This window comes from Neolamprologus brichardi, chromosome 22 (assembly GCF_056152115.1).
Source record: "Neolamprologus brichardi isolate AB-2024 chromosome 22, ASM5615211v1, whole genome shotgun sequence".
Classification (NCBI taxonomy): Eukaryota; Metazoa; Chordata; class Actinopteri; order Cichliformes; family Cichlidae; genus Neolamprologus; species Neolamprologus brichardi.
The window spans coordinates 30,828,262-30,844,497 of NC_142124.1; the positions used below are offsets into that span (position 1 = coordinate 30,828,262).

The 16,236-nt window shown below is 42.8% G+C and overlaps 1 protein-coding gene across 1 annotated transcript in view; it reads left to right on the plus strand.

Annotated features, from left to right (window-relative positions):
- LOC102785757 (triple functional domain protein) overlaps positions 1-16,236 on the plus strand; it is an 86,233-nt gene that overhangs the window by 52,672 nt on the left and 17,325 nt on the right. The window contains 19 exon segments of the mRNA XM_087835124.1: positions 113-343; positions 1,008-1,130; positions 2,424-2,615; positions 3,051-3,220; positions 6,308-6,482; positions 8,270-8,465; positions 8,948-9,114; positions 9,220-9,339; positions 9,434-9,625; positions 9,703-9,852; positions 9,954-10,068; positions 11,659-11,774; positions 11,857-11,979; positions 12,073-12,267; positions 12,351-12,469; positions 14,064-14,130; positions 14,287-14,396; positions 14,500-14,569; positions 16,098-16,187. Of these exon segments, the coding sequence (XP_087691250.1) occupies positions 113-343; positions 1,008-1,130; positions 2,424-2,615; positions 3,051-3,220; positions 6,308-6,482; positions 8,270-8,465; positions 8,948-9,114; positions 9,220-9,339; positions 9,434-9,625; positions 9,703-9,852; positions 9,954-10,068; positions 11,659-11,774; positions 11,857-11,979; positions 12,073-12,267; positions 12,351-12,469; positions 14,064-14,130; positions 14,287-14,396; positions 14,500-14,569; positions 16,098-16,187 (2,721 nt within the window).

Sequence of the window (16,236 nt, forward strand, 5' to 3'; positions counted from 1 at the left end):
GCAAGTTCACACACACGATGGAGTTAGTCTGCTGTCCAGAGGGCAGGATTAGCTTTAGTGGCATTTATCTTTCCGATTCACGTCGAGCTTTCAAAACATTTTCTAACCTCAGGTGAGTCAAGATGGCAAAGCTCTGCTGGACAAGCTGCAGCGACCTTTGACCCCAGGCAGTGCCGATTCACTGACTGCAACGGCAAACTACTCTAAGGCGGTGCACCACGTCCTGGACATCATCCACGAGGTGCTGCATCACCAGAGACAGCTGGAAAACATCTGGCAGCACCGTAAAGTGCGTCTCCACCAGCGCCTGCAGCTCTGCGTGTTTCAGCAGGACGTCCAGCAGGTACGCACACGTTTCCAGTTTACTGCGTGTATTTTTGTTTATATCTTCATGCATGCGCGCATTTGTTCGAGCACACAGCAATTCTAAGGACCGAGCTTAATTGCCAGGGTTACACATTAATTTGAAAATAGCAGGCTAGGCTTATGGCTAGATGAATACTACACTTAATAGAGGGTTTGATTGCAACCGCAGGCATGTTTCCTATCGACATGTCCTTGAGTTATTTGCTGGAACGATGCACGTTCAGTCCTCACATGTCGCTGTGGATAGGAGCACTGGATGAAGGCCTGAAATAAAAAGGCTTTCTGCAGAATAAAAGCTTGCATACTGTAATCAAATGGTCCCAACATAACAATACCGCTGCACACTGTCCAGAAATCATAGGCATTCCTCAGTGTGTTGACATGGCAACTATTGCTATGGCAACTGAATTGGGTCATATGGCCATGCAGATGCTGTTCATCCTACGGAGGACAAAGTGCACAGAGGGGAGTGTGCAAAGAAAGACTCCGTGGCTCCTGTTAACCCCGCTCATGGTTATTTCTGCCATTCCTTTGCTCTCATGTACAGTTTTCATCGTTAACACTTGTGGCAGTAATACCGCGTCAGAGCGCCCCCTTGTGGTGTTATACGTTTCACAGTGGGTAATGTGGTCTTTGCACAGGTTTTGGACTGGATAGAAAACCATGGCGAGGCCTTCCTCAGCAAACACACAGGGGTGGGAAAGTCTCTCCACCGAGCCAGAGCTCTCCAGAAACGCCATGAAGACTTTGAGGAAGTGGCACAGGTAGCTTGATTCCTGCCCTTTTGTCAGGTTTAAACCAGTGCACCAGTCACTGCATTGCTGGTGTTTGTATTGTTTCTGTGTGCTGTTTTTCTTCTTCTTTTGCTACTGTAATGTCTTCTACTGTGTTGTGTTGTCTCCATGTTATTATATTAATTTACAATCTTTGGGCATTTCACTATTAGTGAAAGACACTCTGACTCATTATTGGGGGGAAAAGATGAAAAAAGTAAAGGTGCGGTGAGGGTTAGCAAATCTCGGCTATGCTAATGCTTATTAGCTTTAATTTGTTAATGTAAAATATTAGCTATTCAAGCTAGCAGAGATACTTTAGTTTTTGTTTATAAAGACTTAGTTTCTAGGTTTTATTGTTTGACATTGTTGGTTTTATTAGCTTAAGTGTTAGCTAAACTCTATTTTTTAAATAGTTTTTTATGAACAGTATTTGTCCGAGTAAAAGTTAACGCATTCTCAGCATTTTGTGAAGGTATTTGGCGAAGGTCAGGTTCTTGCCTTGATTTTAGCTGATTAAAATAATTTTACAAACTAGATAAGCTCTCAGTAGGTTTTTCACAATTTCACCCAAAGTAATGTGTAGACCCCTGCTGCACACACAGACCTGCATCTGCATGTGCAGCTGTTTGCAGTAAAAATGTCTTTTAATGCCAGCTCACCCGTGACTCTTCAGTTTGGTTTATACTGCCATATATGGTTGAGATGTTGTATTAACTGTACTGTTTTTTTATTTTTATTTTTTTTATCTGTTTATATAAACACTAAGAAGTGGCGTGCACCTGCTACATCTGTGTGTTCTACTCTTTGCTTGCATATATTTATCTAACACCTTCAGTTACTGCATACTATGTTTATACAGCAAGCATGTAAAATATTACTTGCATATACTTAAAAATACTATGTTTTGCATTTGTTACAGCTGTAATCTTTTTATATTTCCACACTAGTGTAGAATACTCCGACAACCTCGTTAACTTTAACCAAAAAATATCAACAACTTGTTGACGTCCCACCGTTACACAGCCATTTGTTTCCGTTTCTGCGCCTTTCTTTCTATGTCCCCTTCACGCGCTGTTTCCTTTCACTACCTATTTCTGTGAAGCTCTGCTGTCACTGATTTAATCAGTATACACGTCTTCATATCCTGTTTTTCATTTTTGTCTCTGCCTTTATGATTTCTCTCTCTCTCTCTCTCTGCCCATCTTCGAACTGCATTGCGCTCGTTTTACACTGCCTTCTTCAGCTAATCCGTCTCCCCCTTTACCTCCGGCCTCGGTGTAGAATACGTACACCAATGCAGACAAGCTGCTGGAGGCGGCCGAGCAGCTGGCCCAGACAGGAGAGTGCGACCCAGAGGAGATCTACCAGGCCGCCCACCAGCTCGAAGACAGGATCCAAGACTTTGTTCGCCGCGTGGAGCAGCGCAAAGTCCTGCTGGACATGTCTGTCGCCTTCCACACGCACGTCAAAGAGGTGGGCAGGAGGGATGACATAATGTTGAAGTGGATGGTGGGCTGCGTGTGTGTGTGGTTGAGAGCTTTCACAGGGCTCTCTGAGCAAGAGGGAAATAATTACCAGGTGAAATGTTTATATTTTGTGTTTAACGGACTTAGAGAGCAATTAACGTTGTTCAAACTGGTGAGAGGACTTGGTCAGTAACTATACTGTCCTCCCTTTAGGTTCTGATAATCGCCGTTTGTAATACAGAAAAAGGTGATAAATGTATGCCGGATCCTGTTCCTTGGTCAGGGTGAGAACATGAGTGTTAACCAAAAAGAGGTGTCACACAGGCTCATGTATATGCAGTGTATGAGACTTACCAGAAACCCAGTGGATAAACCATCAGACTAGTTTACCTGCAATCAAACTGAATAAGATTTCTAAAAAATCTGACATCCCTTCTTCTAGTTGTGGACATGGCTGGAGGAGCTCCAGAAGGAGCTGCTGGACGACGTTTATGCCGAGTCTGTGGAGGCCGTCCAGGATCTGATCAAGCGCTTCGGCCAGCAGCAGCAGACCACGCTGCAGGTCACCGTCAACGTCATCAAGGAGGGAGAGGACCTCATCCAGCAGCTCAGGTAGCGCAAATGAGTGTGGACTCTCTCAAAACAAAGATGTTCTGATGCAAAAGTAATGCAATCCAACCGATCCTTAAAATCCGTTCAGCTACTAGTAACAGATAATGGTGCACATGTTCTGCCCACGTATATGCACGGATATTAAAACGTGTCAAGACAAGGAGGGAAGAAAAAAACTCATGTCTCCTTATGTAATAGTACTCTTCCCGTGTTTCTCTCAGTTGTAGTTTTGGCAGGTTAATTTAACCGGGGATGAGTTTGGAATTCAAATTTGTGGCGAAAGCGCAAAATATTCAATATGTGTCATTTTGAAGACGTTAATGGCGGTGCGTGAAGAGCGACAGAGAAAGCTGAGAGGCAAGGAGGAGGTGTTGGAGAAGAGGATTCAGTTGACCCTCATTATCCAGCTTTATTTTTATGCAGAGGACGTTCCAGTCCCCCCCCCCCCTCAGTTTTTTCCTCTGTCTTTCTCTCATTGCTCGCTCTCCACGGTGTATTGGCTCCACGGTGAAGTCTTACATAACACTGCTTTTAAAAATGCGTGTCCAATGGTGTGACACTCTCCCCAAGAGGCAACTGTAACTCCACACAGCTTCTGCTAACGAGTGTGCGCAGGACTAGGAGTGCACCCTAGGAGTCCACAATGCGATCGGCCAATCAGAACACACCTGACCTCCGATTCTTTGCCTGCTCATATTTAGCCTCCCCAAAACTGTCGTTTCATGTTTGTGCATCATACGTGTATCTGTGAGACTGATGAGTCAGAATCTGTATGAGCTGCTTCATTTCCTCTCTCTCTTCTTAAACAAAAATATATGCGTCTTTGCAGACCCCGTTGCCCACGCGACACGTGAGCTTCAGGGCGATTTAGGCCGTTTTAATTTTTTATAAATTTGAATAATTGGCATTTGGTTGAGAGTGAGAGCTGTGAAAGGCTGGGACTGGGTCCACAGTTGCCACTAATTTGTATTTATTAATTCATTCATTCACCTCTTGTAATAAATACTTATTCATTATTATTTTTTCTAGCTCTAAAGTCCATGAAAATATGCAATAGTCCTTCTCTTTAAAAAGAGATTAGGAGGTTGTGTAATTTTGTGGAACCAGCTCCCAGTTTGGGATCGGGACACAGATGTCCCCCCCCCCCCCCCCAAGTTGCAGTGTAATAGTTCTAGGCTGCTGGGGGCTTCCCATGATCCAGTTTCACTATCAATGTGTTCAGACACCTCTAATTTCTCTTTTGTCCCGTCTCCCTCCCCTCACCCTCAACCAGTCACGGCTCTGATTGTGGTCATGGTTCTGCTGGATTTTTCTTCCTGTTAAACGGGAGTTTTTCCTTTCCACTGTTGCCAAGTGCTTGCTCACAGAGGGTCGTCTGATTTGTTTATTCAATTTAATATTCACATTAATTAACACTTCTGTGCAGGTTTAATGTTTTGTCTTACTTTATGAAGATCCCAGCTTGATGGCTTAAATGCACGACTTCAGTTTTCCTTTGTGGTGAAACAGTAAAATCTATGTTGCTATTTTTGGCTCCAGTGCTGTGTTATGGACTAGAAATCTTTCTCATTAAGTAATGAAATCCATGTAAGACTGCTGACAGGCTGCAGGATTTCAAACACTCAATATATTGTCACAAAAATGAAGGACAGAGGGAGTCTGTCACGATGCTGGGTGCTCCTATTAAACATGCCCACAGTTTTAATGTGTGCATTAGGGCTGCTCGATTAATCGTTAGAAAATCGCAATCTCATTTCCAAAGGACAACGATTTAAAAAATTTTTTTTTTTAAAAAAGACGATTGTACCGCATTTTGATCTGGGACATGATCTGCATGAAAACAAGCGCTCACTCTTCCTGCTCAACAAATGACAAGGGCGGAGCCTTATACCACGTGATACAGAAGCCATCTGGCAGGGAAAAAACAACGGCGAGCACGTGAAACTGCCCGAGGGGAGAAAACACAATGAGCGCAGAGGAAAAGCTCGCTGGTGGCGGTGAGAATGACAACCCCACTGTAAAATTACTTCCAAGAAAAGGTTCTCATTCCTCCGTGTGGAAGTTTTTTGGCTTCAAAGAAGACGATGAGAGTCAAAAAAATATAATTTGCAAGCTGTGTTTTGCCATAGTAGCAGCACCGCAAGGTAACACTACAAATCTATATAACCACCTCAAACATCACCGTAAAGTGCAATATGACGAAGCTGTAAAGGCCAAGAAAGTGACAGGAGAAAATCCGTCCCGGTCGACCACCCAAACATCAATAACGGGAACCTTATACAGCGCTTCCCTATACCCGTCGAACTCCCGCAGGCATAAAGTTACGGAGGCTATTACTTATCACCTGACCAAAGATATGGCTCCATCAACACTGTGCAAAACGAGGGATTTAGGAAAATGATCAACACCCTAGACAAACGCTACACAGTGCCGTCCCGCAACTATTTTTCTATTGTTGCACTACCTGCTCTATACACGCAGTGTCGAGCAACGGTGGAGACGCAATTTCAAGCAGTACAACATTTTGCGGCAACGACAAAACGTGAGACATTTGTTGTTTTTATGTTTATTTATTTTTTTATGTTCAGTCTCAACTGTTACGAAGTTGATGTGCAGTTAATAAGTGCAATAAATATTTATACTGGAAAAGAAAATCGTGAGAGAATCGTGATTTCAATTCTAAGCCAAAAAATTGTGATTCTCATTTTATGCAAACTCGTGCAGCCCTACTGTGCATTGAATATGTAATTCCTCAAATACAGCGTCTCAGTTTCTTCTGCTCTGTGTGGTGTAAGTGAGCGGACACCCCAAATATTGTCCCCTTACAAACAGAACTGGCACAGAAGTCTCACTCGGGAGTCATTCAACCCTCTTGTTTAAGAGGGACAGCCAATCAGAAGAAGGAAAACATAAAGAGGCAGCTGCTTGTGATTTGGCTGAACCAAATCCTGATATGAGACAGTAAATCGGCACAGTGGCTCTCCCTGTTGTGCTGCGGTGTCCCTTTAAAGCTGCTCTGCGTCCCTTGTTTTTATGGTCAGCACTTCATCACATGGTTTAATAGCCGTTTGTGCATTTGTGTTGCAGGGACTCCGCCATCTCCAGCAACAAGACGCCCCACAACAGCTCCATCAACCACATCGAGAGCGTCCTCCAGCAGCTGGATGAAGCCCAGGCACAGATGGAGGAGCTCTTCCAGGAGAGGAAGATCAAACTGGAGCTCTTCCTGCAGCTCCGCATCTTTGAGAGGGATGCCATCGATGTGAGTCCTCATAGGTGGATTTTTTTCCACAGGAAGCTGTTTATATGAAAGAAACTCTCAGTTCAGCCTCACTCACTGCACTTTTAGCTGTAAATGGTTCAGCTACAACTGATCAGCGTCACTTCTCTCTCATCAGACATTTGAATACCTCCCCTGTACCCTTAATTACGAATTATTGACTATTCTAATTAGAGGTGGGAATCACCATACATCCCACGATACGATATTATTGCAATTTTTTAAAATATTTTGCGATATTCAGATTCTGTACATAAACTTTATCAATATTCATTTTTTCTAATATCAAAGTCTCACACTCAGTCTTTCTCTCATTTCAGTTTGATTGTTGACAAACTGAACGGTTTGTATTACAGTCTAGTCCAACTTAACTGAATCAACCATCTGGTACAATTATAGCTATTCTGAACTATGCAGTTTATGAAAACTATGCAGCCCCTTCAGCAACTGAAGAATTTGAAAGTAAATTAAAACAAAATATAATTTTACATTAAATAAAAAAGTTTTAAACTTAATTAAAATAAAACATGTCTTAAATTAAAATAAGTAAACTGTCATGTTTATTGCTGCCAAAAAAAAAAATCTTTCTTTCAAAGGTCTTTTTATTAGACAAAGGTTCCAATACAATAACACAAAATGCTTCAGAATATTCCAAAATTTCAATCTTGTTCCCACCCTAACCCTTAAAACAACAAATAATTGGCAGCCTGCTGCCCAAATAAACCGAAAAACAAACCGAAAAACAAACAGAAAAAAACCAAACAAAAGCAAAAAACAACAACCAAACTCAACCAAAAAAAACAAGACGGGGGGGTTCCTTGGACTGCTCAGTAACAGTAGTTGTGGGCCTTTCAAAGAAGTCCAGAAAGGGGGACCACAGTTTATATAAAAAAAGTTAAACACATTTGGACAGTGAAGGAATGTCAGGATTCTTGTTCAGAAAAAGGATCAACATGCTCTGAAGTCAGAGCACAAAAACCTTTTTTGTAACAAAATATCGATTTCTGCTGTCCCTGTATCGATACATTATTAGCAAACAAAATATCACAATGCTACACAGTATTGATTTTTTCCCCCACCCCTAATTCTAATGATCATTAGAATAGTTTGTGTATTTTTTCCAAGGTTAGACTACCTTTGCTAACTGCTGATGCAAACCCAGTCATTTTATTTGATGAGCAAGGTCTGAAATGTGACACAAACTGCTCCGTTCATAAAAGAGCTTCAGTGCTTAGTCCTAGTAGGCTTTCAAGAGGTAAACATTCAAAGAAAGGGGAGGAAATTAGGACATCAAACAATGTCAAGACGGGTGGAGGAGAATTGAACTGTTCTCAGTGACAGCCCAGTTATCTGCCATTATAAGAATGTTTAAACAGTCTTAAGCAAACTGTAGAGACCTGATGTCCACAAAGAAGGAATGCAGAAGCGCTAGAAACCGTTTTTTGTAGCTAAGCAACAATAATCCCTCGATAGCTCTGAAAATGAGGTCACGGGTGCTTCAAGTACAAAGACGGTTGCGTGTGGACACAGAATCGAACAGCCTGTGCTTCTGTACAATGTATAAGTGAAAATGTGCTGTTCACACGTTTAAATGCAAAAGTATTTTTCATTTAGAATTAATGATATTGGAAGAATAATGCGTGTAATTTGTATGAAAAACATCTTCCCACGCAGCATTGTGCCTCTCAGACTCGTGACTCACTAAAGCTACTCTATTATTATTATTATTATACATTATTATACATTATTATACATTATTCTCTCCTCAGATCATCTCTGACCTGGAGTCGTGGAACGAGGAGCTGACAGGTCAGATGAATGACTTTGACACGGAGGACCTGACGCTGGCCGAGCAGAGGCTCCAGCACCACGCTGACAAGGCCTTGACCATGAACAACCTCACCTTCGATGTGATCCACCAGGGCCAGGAGCTGCTGCAGTATGTCAACGAAGTCCAGGCCTCCGGTGAGTCCGCTCCTCAGGCTCCATTATTTTTTAGACATTTTCTCATTACCAGTTCTTCATCTGCCCTTAAGTGCTGCAAAGTAAAACTGTGGAGGTGTTTGACTGTCGCCCGGTGGCCTCCCTCAGACCTCGGTCATCTTCCATCTGAGGGTGTAGTCAGGATGCAGCTCATGTTGGCTGCCGCACAGATTTCTGTGTTGGCTACGTTAGTTTTAATATTGATGCTGTGTAGGTGTCGCGGGTCAGATTCAGTCAGCGTTTGTGATGAGAGGCACCCACTCACTAACCATAATAACTCACCTGTGATCTCACATGCTAATAGGTGCTCTGTAAAACGGCACAAGGAACGGTTGCGCCATGCCACGTGTATTAAACATGAGTTTGAATTGATGCACACGTGACTGATAATTAAGACTGTCAGGGAAGTTATTCGACTTGCTCCTCCACACCACGTCTTATACGGTTACGCGTCTTCCATCCAGGTGTGGAGCTGCTGTGCGATCGGGATGTGGACATGGCCACGCGGGTTCAGGACTTGCTGGAGTTCCTTCACGAAAAGCAGCAAGAGCTCGATTTGGCAGCTGAGCAGCACCGCAGACACCTGGAGCAGTGTGTCCAGCTGAGACACCTGCAGGCAGAAGTCAAGCAGGTAAAATGCCTGGTCACATACCTGCAGCAAGGCACCATCTGCAGGTTAAACAGGTTCAAACGGCAGAGTTCTGTGAGGAAAAAGCTCTCTCTGTCTCTCTTACAGGTCCTGGGTTGGATTCGTAATGGCGAGTCGATGCTAAACGCCGGTCTGATAACAGCCAGCTCCCTGCAGGAAGCTGAGCAGCTGCAGAGGGAACACGAACAATTTCAGCATGCTATTGAGGTAGCAGAGTTTGTGTTATCCCATCAGCCCGTTTGAAGCTGGATTTCTCCTCTTCTTTGACTAACTGTAATCCTGAACTTTCCCCTTTCTGCAGAAAACACACCAGAGTGCCCTGCAGGTTCAGCAGAAAGCCGAGGCTCTGCTTCAGGCCAACCACTACGACATGGACCTGATCAGAGACTGTGCCGAGAGCGTGGCTTCACACTGGCAACAGCTCATGCTGAAGATGGAGGACCGACTCAAGCTCGTCAATGCCTCCGTCGCCTTCTACAAGACCTCTGAACAGGTATGAGAGAAGAGTTAGCTTCACCGTCTCCTCGACAGTCCACACAAACACAACTGACTGCACGTTTCTCTCAACAGGTGTGCAGCGTGTTGGAGAGCTTGGAGCAAGAGTACAAGAGAGAGGAGGACTGGTGTGGAGGAGCTGACAAACTGGGACCCAACTGTGAAACGGACCACGTCACCCCCATGATCAGCAAGCACCTGGAGCAGAAGGAGGCCTTCCTAAAAGTAACACACACACTCCCACACACACAGAGAATGAGTCAGAGCGGAGCAAAGCTTTAACTCACACTTCTGATCTTACTGTGCGTGTTTTACGTTTTAATTAGGCGTGCACGCTGGCGAGGAGAAATGCAGATGTCTTCCTCAAGTACATGCACAGGAACAGTGTTAACATGCCCGGGATGCTGAGCCACGTCAAAGCACCAGAACAGCAGGTCAAAAGTGAGTATAAGACACGTTAAACATCATCCAGACTTTCTCGTTAACCCTCATTTTGATAAAACAAACTTTTGCTGGATTTTACCTTTCATTTGAATCCACATTGACACATTTAATAGCACTGCGTAAGACATGAGATGCACACCAACTGTGCGCTCACTTCTCGCCTTGACACTAAAAGAAAATGAATGTTTGTTTTTTTCCCTGCAGTTGAAGTGGAGGCACTAAAACACCATAAACAGACAAATTTGAACTAACCGAGATTTAAACTGTGTGCTCGTTTGAGCCGTTGATGCATCGTGGGAGGTTGCTGCAGAGTCGTTGTACTTATTTGATTTGAACCTTACCTCTGCTTCTACACTGAGCACTGAGATCACTGGAGCCAGTTCACAGTTGAGCAGCTGTACTAGATTCACTTTAGGGGTAAAAGTACTAAATAAAAGCAACTAAATACAAGAACAACTGATGTTGTAGTGGGATGGCACTGTTGCAACAAGTCACAGAGCGATGTTGCCGAGCGCATAATCGTCACGAGCTCTCTGCTGACAAAAACAGTGCTGCGCAGCTCGTGTAGATGTGACGCTGTAACAGGATGGCACCGCGGTGGAAGATTCTACAGTTTATGTTTAATGTTCGGTCCTGAAAGAGATCGACCGACGGTGCTGCCTGCACCTTTGTTGATATCGTTACATGTGAATTATTTAATGTTACAGTAACTGTGAATAATTCACTCGTGCAGTCAGTCATCTGTCTGAAGACGGACCTCCTTCAGATTTTTCCACCATTGTTTAAAAAAATTCTGTCAGTGGCAGAAAATAATCTGTTACATGGCTGCTGGTTCAGTCTGTGTTTGTTCCTCCATATTAGAATTAAGAAAAATTCAGGATTAAGAACATTAACCTCCTCGGACCTGGCTTCCTCATATGTGAACATCACATTTTGGGTTATTTAGACCAAAATACTCAATTTTGCTCTACAAGGGCCTGATATCCACTTACGAGGACATTATACTGCTACTGTTCTATCAAAATTTTAAACGAATATTCTCATACGTGGCTCTGATTTTTCTTAAAAACAAAAATAAGGTAAAAAAAAAAGAAATTAAAAATGCATGTCGTGGAAGAGTTCGGGTCTTAGGAGGTTAAACAAACAGAAACAGTTTAATTCACTCTAGAAATGAACTGAAACTAAACCGAATTGAAAAAAAAAAAATTAAAAAGTATTCAAATGAAAAAATATCTAAGAAAATAGGAACTCAAACATGATGGAGTCCAAACACTCTGAAAGACTCCGATAAATGATCAAGACCTCTGGCTCCTAACGTTTGAAGTAGGAGCACAGTGTAAGTAAAAAGCTTACTTACAAACATGTTTGGAACACCGCCAGTGGTGCTGGGAAAACCTGACCCAGCGAACTCAGAGCAGTGAAATGTTGCCCTGCAGCAGAGCTGTGGTGACGAACACTGAGCCAGATCATAGCGAGGGGAGTTTGAGCAAAACGGTTCTTACTACATCAAGTGAACACTTTGCACTGTGGCTGCAGGAAGCTTCTTACCTTTTGGCTTAAATCTCTTTCTCCCTGTGTTGCGTGCAGACATCCTTAATGAGCTACTGCAAAGAGAGAACCGCGTCCTCCACTTCTGGACGATGAAGAAACGCAGGCTGGATCAGTGCCAGCAGTACGTGGTGTTTGAACGGAGCGCCAAACAGGTACGCAAAGCGCACGCTGCAATTTTACAGCGACACATCTACACACTCTACTTATGACAAACATCCTCTGTGTGTTTTTAAGGCTCTGGAGTGGATTCACGACACCGGGGAGTTTTACCTGTCCACACACACATCCACAGGCTCGAGTATCCACCACACGCAGGAGCTGCTGAAAGAACATGAGGAATTCCACATCACAGCCAAGGTTGGGCTCGCGAACGTGCGCGCAGAAACCTCGTGTTGATCTTTGCATGCGTGTGCGTCAGGACCACATTGGCTCTGTTTCTCTCCTTCTTAGCAAACTAAGGAGCGTGTTAAGCTGCTGATCCAGCTGGCCGATGGTTTCTGCGAGAAAGGCCACAGTCATGCAGGGGAGATCAAAAAATGGGTGACAGCTGTGGACAAGCGCTATCGAGACTTTTCGCTGCGCATGGACAAGTACCGCTGCAGTCTGGAGAAAGCTCTGGGCATCTCCTCCGACTCCAACAAGGCGGTGAGTGCTCAGGTTTTTTGCTAGGCAGCTGCTCGCTCTGTACCCCGAAACCTAAACTTTCACTTTGCTTCTCTCCGTGTCAGAGCAAGGATCTCCAGTTGGACATCATCCCAGCCACGGCTCCAGGGTCAGAGGTCAAGCTGAGGGATGCTGCCGCCCATGAGTTGAATGAGGAGAAACGTAAATCTGCACGCAGAAAGGAGTACGTTACCACCTCCTGCTTTATAATATCAGAAAAACAGAAAAATTAATAGATGAAGAATAATTCTTATTTAGCAAATTGGCAAATGCTCCAGGTTATGCCTGAAGAATTGTTTAGCTAGTAGTTAACCCTTTAAGACCTACCATAGAACCAAGTCCGCCAGAGCTTATATTATATTTTTACATGCTGTGGAGCCATTTTTGGAAGCATTTCAAGTTGCTATACATCAATACAACCATTACAGCCTAGATTTTAATAATATGTCTGCATTAAGTGCATAGTAATTACATAAATTGCAAAAAAGTGCAATAAACTACAAAAAAATTGAAAATTGTTTTTGTTTTTTTAACATATATTTCTAGTTAGAGAAATTTAAGAGGCTTATCCCTCAAAACTGTAAATACAAAAAAGTTGCACAAAATAGTTTCCTACCACAGGAAATTTATTTTGAGTGTCTTCATAGTTTTATTTTTGAAATACACCAATTTTTATACACTGCAGGAAAAACGAAAATAAATATTATAATGCAAATTTGCAAAAAAGCAGCATATGCATCAAAATAAACTATTTCCAGCAGTGCAATATGAGTCCTAAGCATCCCAGAAACGACACAGAAAGTCATAAAGTCAAACATAACTTTTAAAAACACCAGTATAGGCTCATTGAGGCCCGGACGGTAAAAAACTACATTTCCGCGAAAATGACGTCACTTCCGGTTTCGGGCAGATCATGGCGGACATGCGATAGTTTGCGCTGACTTCTAATCCAATGTAGGAAGTGTTAATAACAGCTGATCGGATCGGCAAAGCGTGTTTCTGGAATATTATGTTTTTGTTGCTGCAAGCGCTTTTTATGCAGTTTTTGCAAAGCTATATGTGGAAGGAAACTGTGACCGAGGACAAGCTGATGGCATAAGATGTAAGTACAACTCCTCCGGTTTCATATGCAAAAAAAATTATTGCGCTAGCTCACGTGGTTGCAGAGCTACCGGGATTTAAAATAGTTACGCAAAACAGAGCGTGCCCGCTCTGACCGGTTTTAAAGGGTTAAAAGCTCCTCGTGTGAACCGTCTTTGTTGTACGTCAGCAACATTTTTTCCCACTTGTTGAAAAATGTTTTATTACTGAAAGCACTCAGAGTTAACAGACTATGAGCAGGTTACCCGCCAGTGTCCATGTCCACAGCAGTGTCAGCACTGAACCTGGTCAATAGCTGGAAGAGGAGCTCAGTGTAAATGTATATACATAATGAACCTGCTTGATTTACGCTCCTCCGTCCAGCCTCTTCTCTGCTGTGCCAGCACAAAAACTGCAGACTGAACCATCGAGCTGTGGCTCAGAATAAATGAGTGGACGGACACAGTCCAGGAAAAAGCGCCTGCATCATTTTTATATGAGCAGCACAAATCACAAGCATGATTTCCGTCATTCATGGCTTGCTTTATGACCACGTCTTATGGCCCATAAGTCATCGTTCATTAATGTAAATGGTTGAAGTCGACAGGCTGAAAGGGAGCTGCTGATTTATCGCCGCGTGAACAAGGATGATATGAAAATTGCTAATTTGTGTCGCTGTGTGTTTTGTGTGTGTTCAGGTTCATCATGGCAGAGCTGATTCAGACAGAGAAAGCCTACGTGCGAGACCTGCGGGAGTGCATGGATGTAAGTTCAACTTGTCAACCCACCACTGTTAACCTGCTTAGTGCAGAGTTGTGCAACAACTTTTCAACTAAATTTAAAAGTCTTTCAGAATGCTACTATGAAAAATAAAACCATTATTATTCTCATAGTTATGATCTCCTCTTTCCTCCTTTGCAGACCTACCTGTGGGAGATGACCAGTGGAGTGGAGGAGATTCCTCCAGGGATCCTCAACAAGGAGCACATCATCTTTGGAAACATGCAAGACCTTTATGAATTCCACCATAAGTAAGAAACGTGTCCTCCTTACACTATTTTTCATTTTTAGAGAAAGCTCTAATCTTTTCTTCTGGTATCTCATGCTTCTGTCTCTTTTTTTTTTTTCAATCAGCATCTTCCTCAAAGAGTTGGAGAAATATGAGCAGCTACCAGAGGATGTTGGGCATTGCTTCGTCACATGGGTATGTATTATTGTGTCTTACAGAGAAATGTATTTTGTACTGTGTACGTGTGCATTTAGATTTCTAAGTAATGCATATGAGCTTTTTTCTACTCCTGGCTCAGTATGATGTCATGTAGGGGTGGGCGATATAAACGATATACGATATAAACGATATACGATATAAACTATATAAATTTGGCCAACAATAGAGATTTTGACTATATCGCTCTATCGCGATAGCGCATGTTGATGATGTAATCAAGCTGCGCCGGTTTTGGTCGAAAGCATCGCAGCGGCTAAAACCATTATCTGCAAATTATGGCGGGCGACAGTCTTAGCAAAGTGATGAAGCGCTTTTGAAATATGGGGAAAGCCAAAAACTGCGCTTCCTGCACTTCCGTAACATCGATTCATTAATGTTGAATTCTCTCGCAGCTGTTCTGTTCCCATGTTGTTGCAGTATATTAATAACTAACCTCGTATTGTGGATGAATAATCTCAGTTGTTCTCCTGACTGAAGTTTGCTCCGTGTATAGCATCCTGCTATGCGATTGCATTTGTCCCTGACCACCAGAATCCCTCACGTTAACTTTTATCGAGTGGAAAAAAAGTTGGCGTTCATCCTCCAGCTTCACTGTGCTAATGTTATGCTAACATAGCTGTGTCGCTAGCAATCACGTAGCACAACATGTTTAGGTGGAATCTAGCGAGCTAACAAGCTAACTTCCTCTTAACTTCTAATTCCGTTAAATGTAATAAATTCTGTTTTCATGGATGTTAAACGTAATTGTTACACCTGGTAAAGCAGCAACGCTGATGATTTAATTAAAGATGAAAGAATTTAGACAGTTTTTAACTCTCAGTATTCGTTTGACTTTGGGAACTGAAGCGGACGGAGTTTTGGACCCAGATTACTCCGCGAAGCTCCTCACTACGGCAGCCGTAATGCTCTGACAATCCATCAAGCAGTGCTGATTACCAAAGTTGTACTAAAACATTTTTTAACAGATTTCGGCCAAAATCGGTTCCAGGTCAGTAAGCACAACCAGAATTCATACATAAGGCACACTCTCGATTTTTGAGAAAATTAAAGAATTTTAAGTGCGCCTTATAGTGTGGAAAATACGTTATACAGAAGAAAAGAATATATCGTTACCGCACGTGCTTCAAATTATATCGCGATATGAATTTTAGGCCATATCGCCCAGCCCTAATGTCATGTCAGGAACATAGCTCTGGCTGTTAGCACAGAAGCCCCACCCACCTGCTCTTCTAACCTTCTGTTTACAAGGAGTAGCCAATCAAAAGAAGGCTGGCTTAAAGCAAAAAGCAAAAGGCTTGTTTCAGAAAGAGAAACATAAATTAAGGTTATTTTGAACAGTGGCTCTGCAGACATATTCCCAGCAGTGTCCACAAATTTAAAAAAGGGAGCTGGAAAAGAGCATCAATGGTCCCTTTAATATTTCTGGAAGTAAGAAAAATGGTTCATAAGCTGAGATCTGATGGGTATTAATTTTTCATTGTCATCTGTTTCTTTCTTGTTCAAGGCTGATAAGTTCCAGATGTACGTGAACTACTGTAAGAACAAGCCAGACTCCACCCAGCTCATACTGGAGCATGCTGGCAACTACTTTGATGTGAGTACCACCTTTGATCACTGAGATGAGACTGAATGTCAGTCACGTA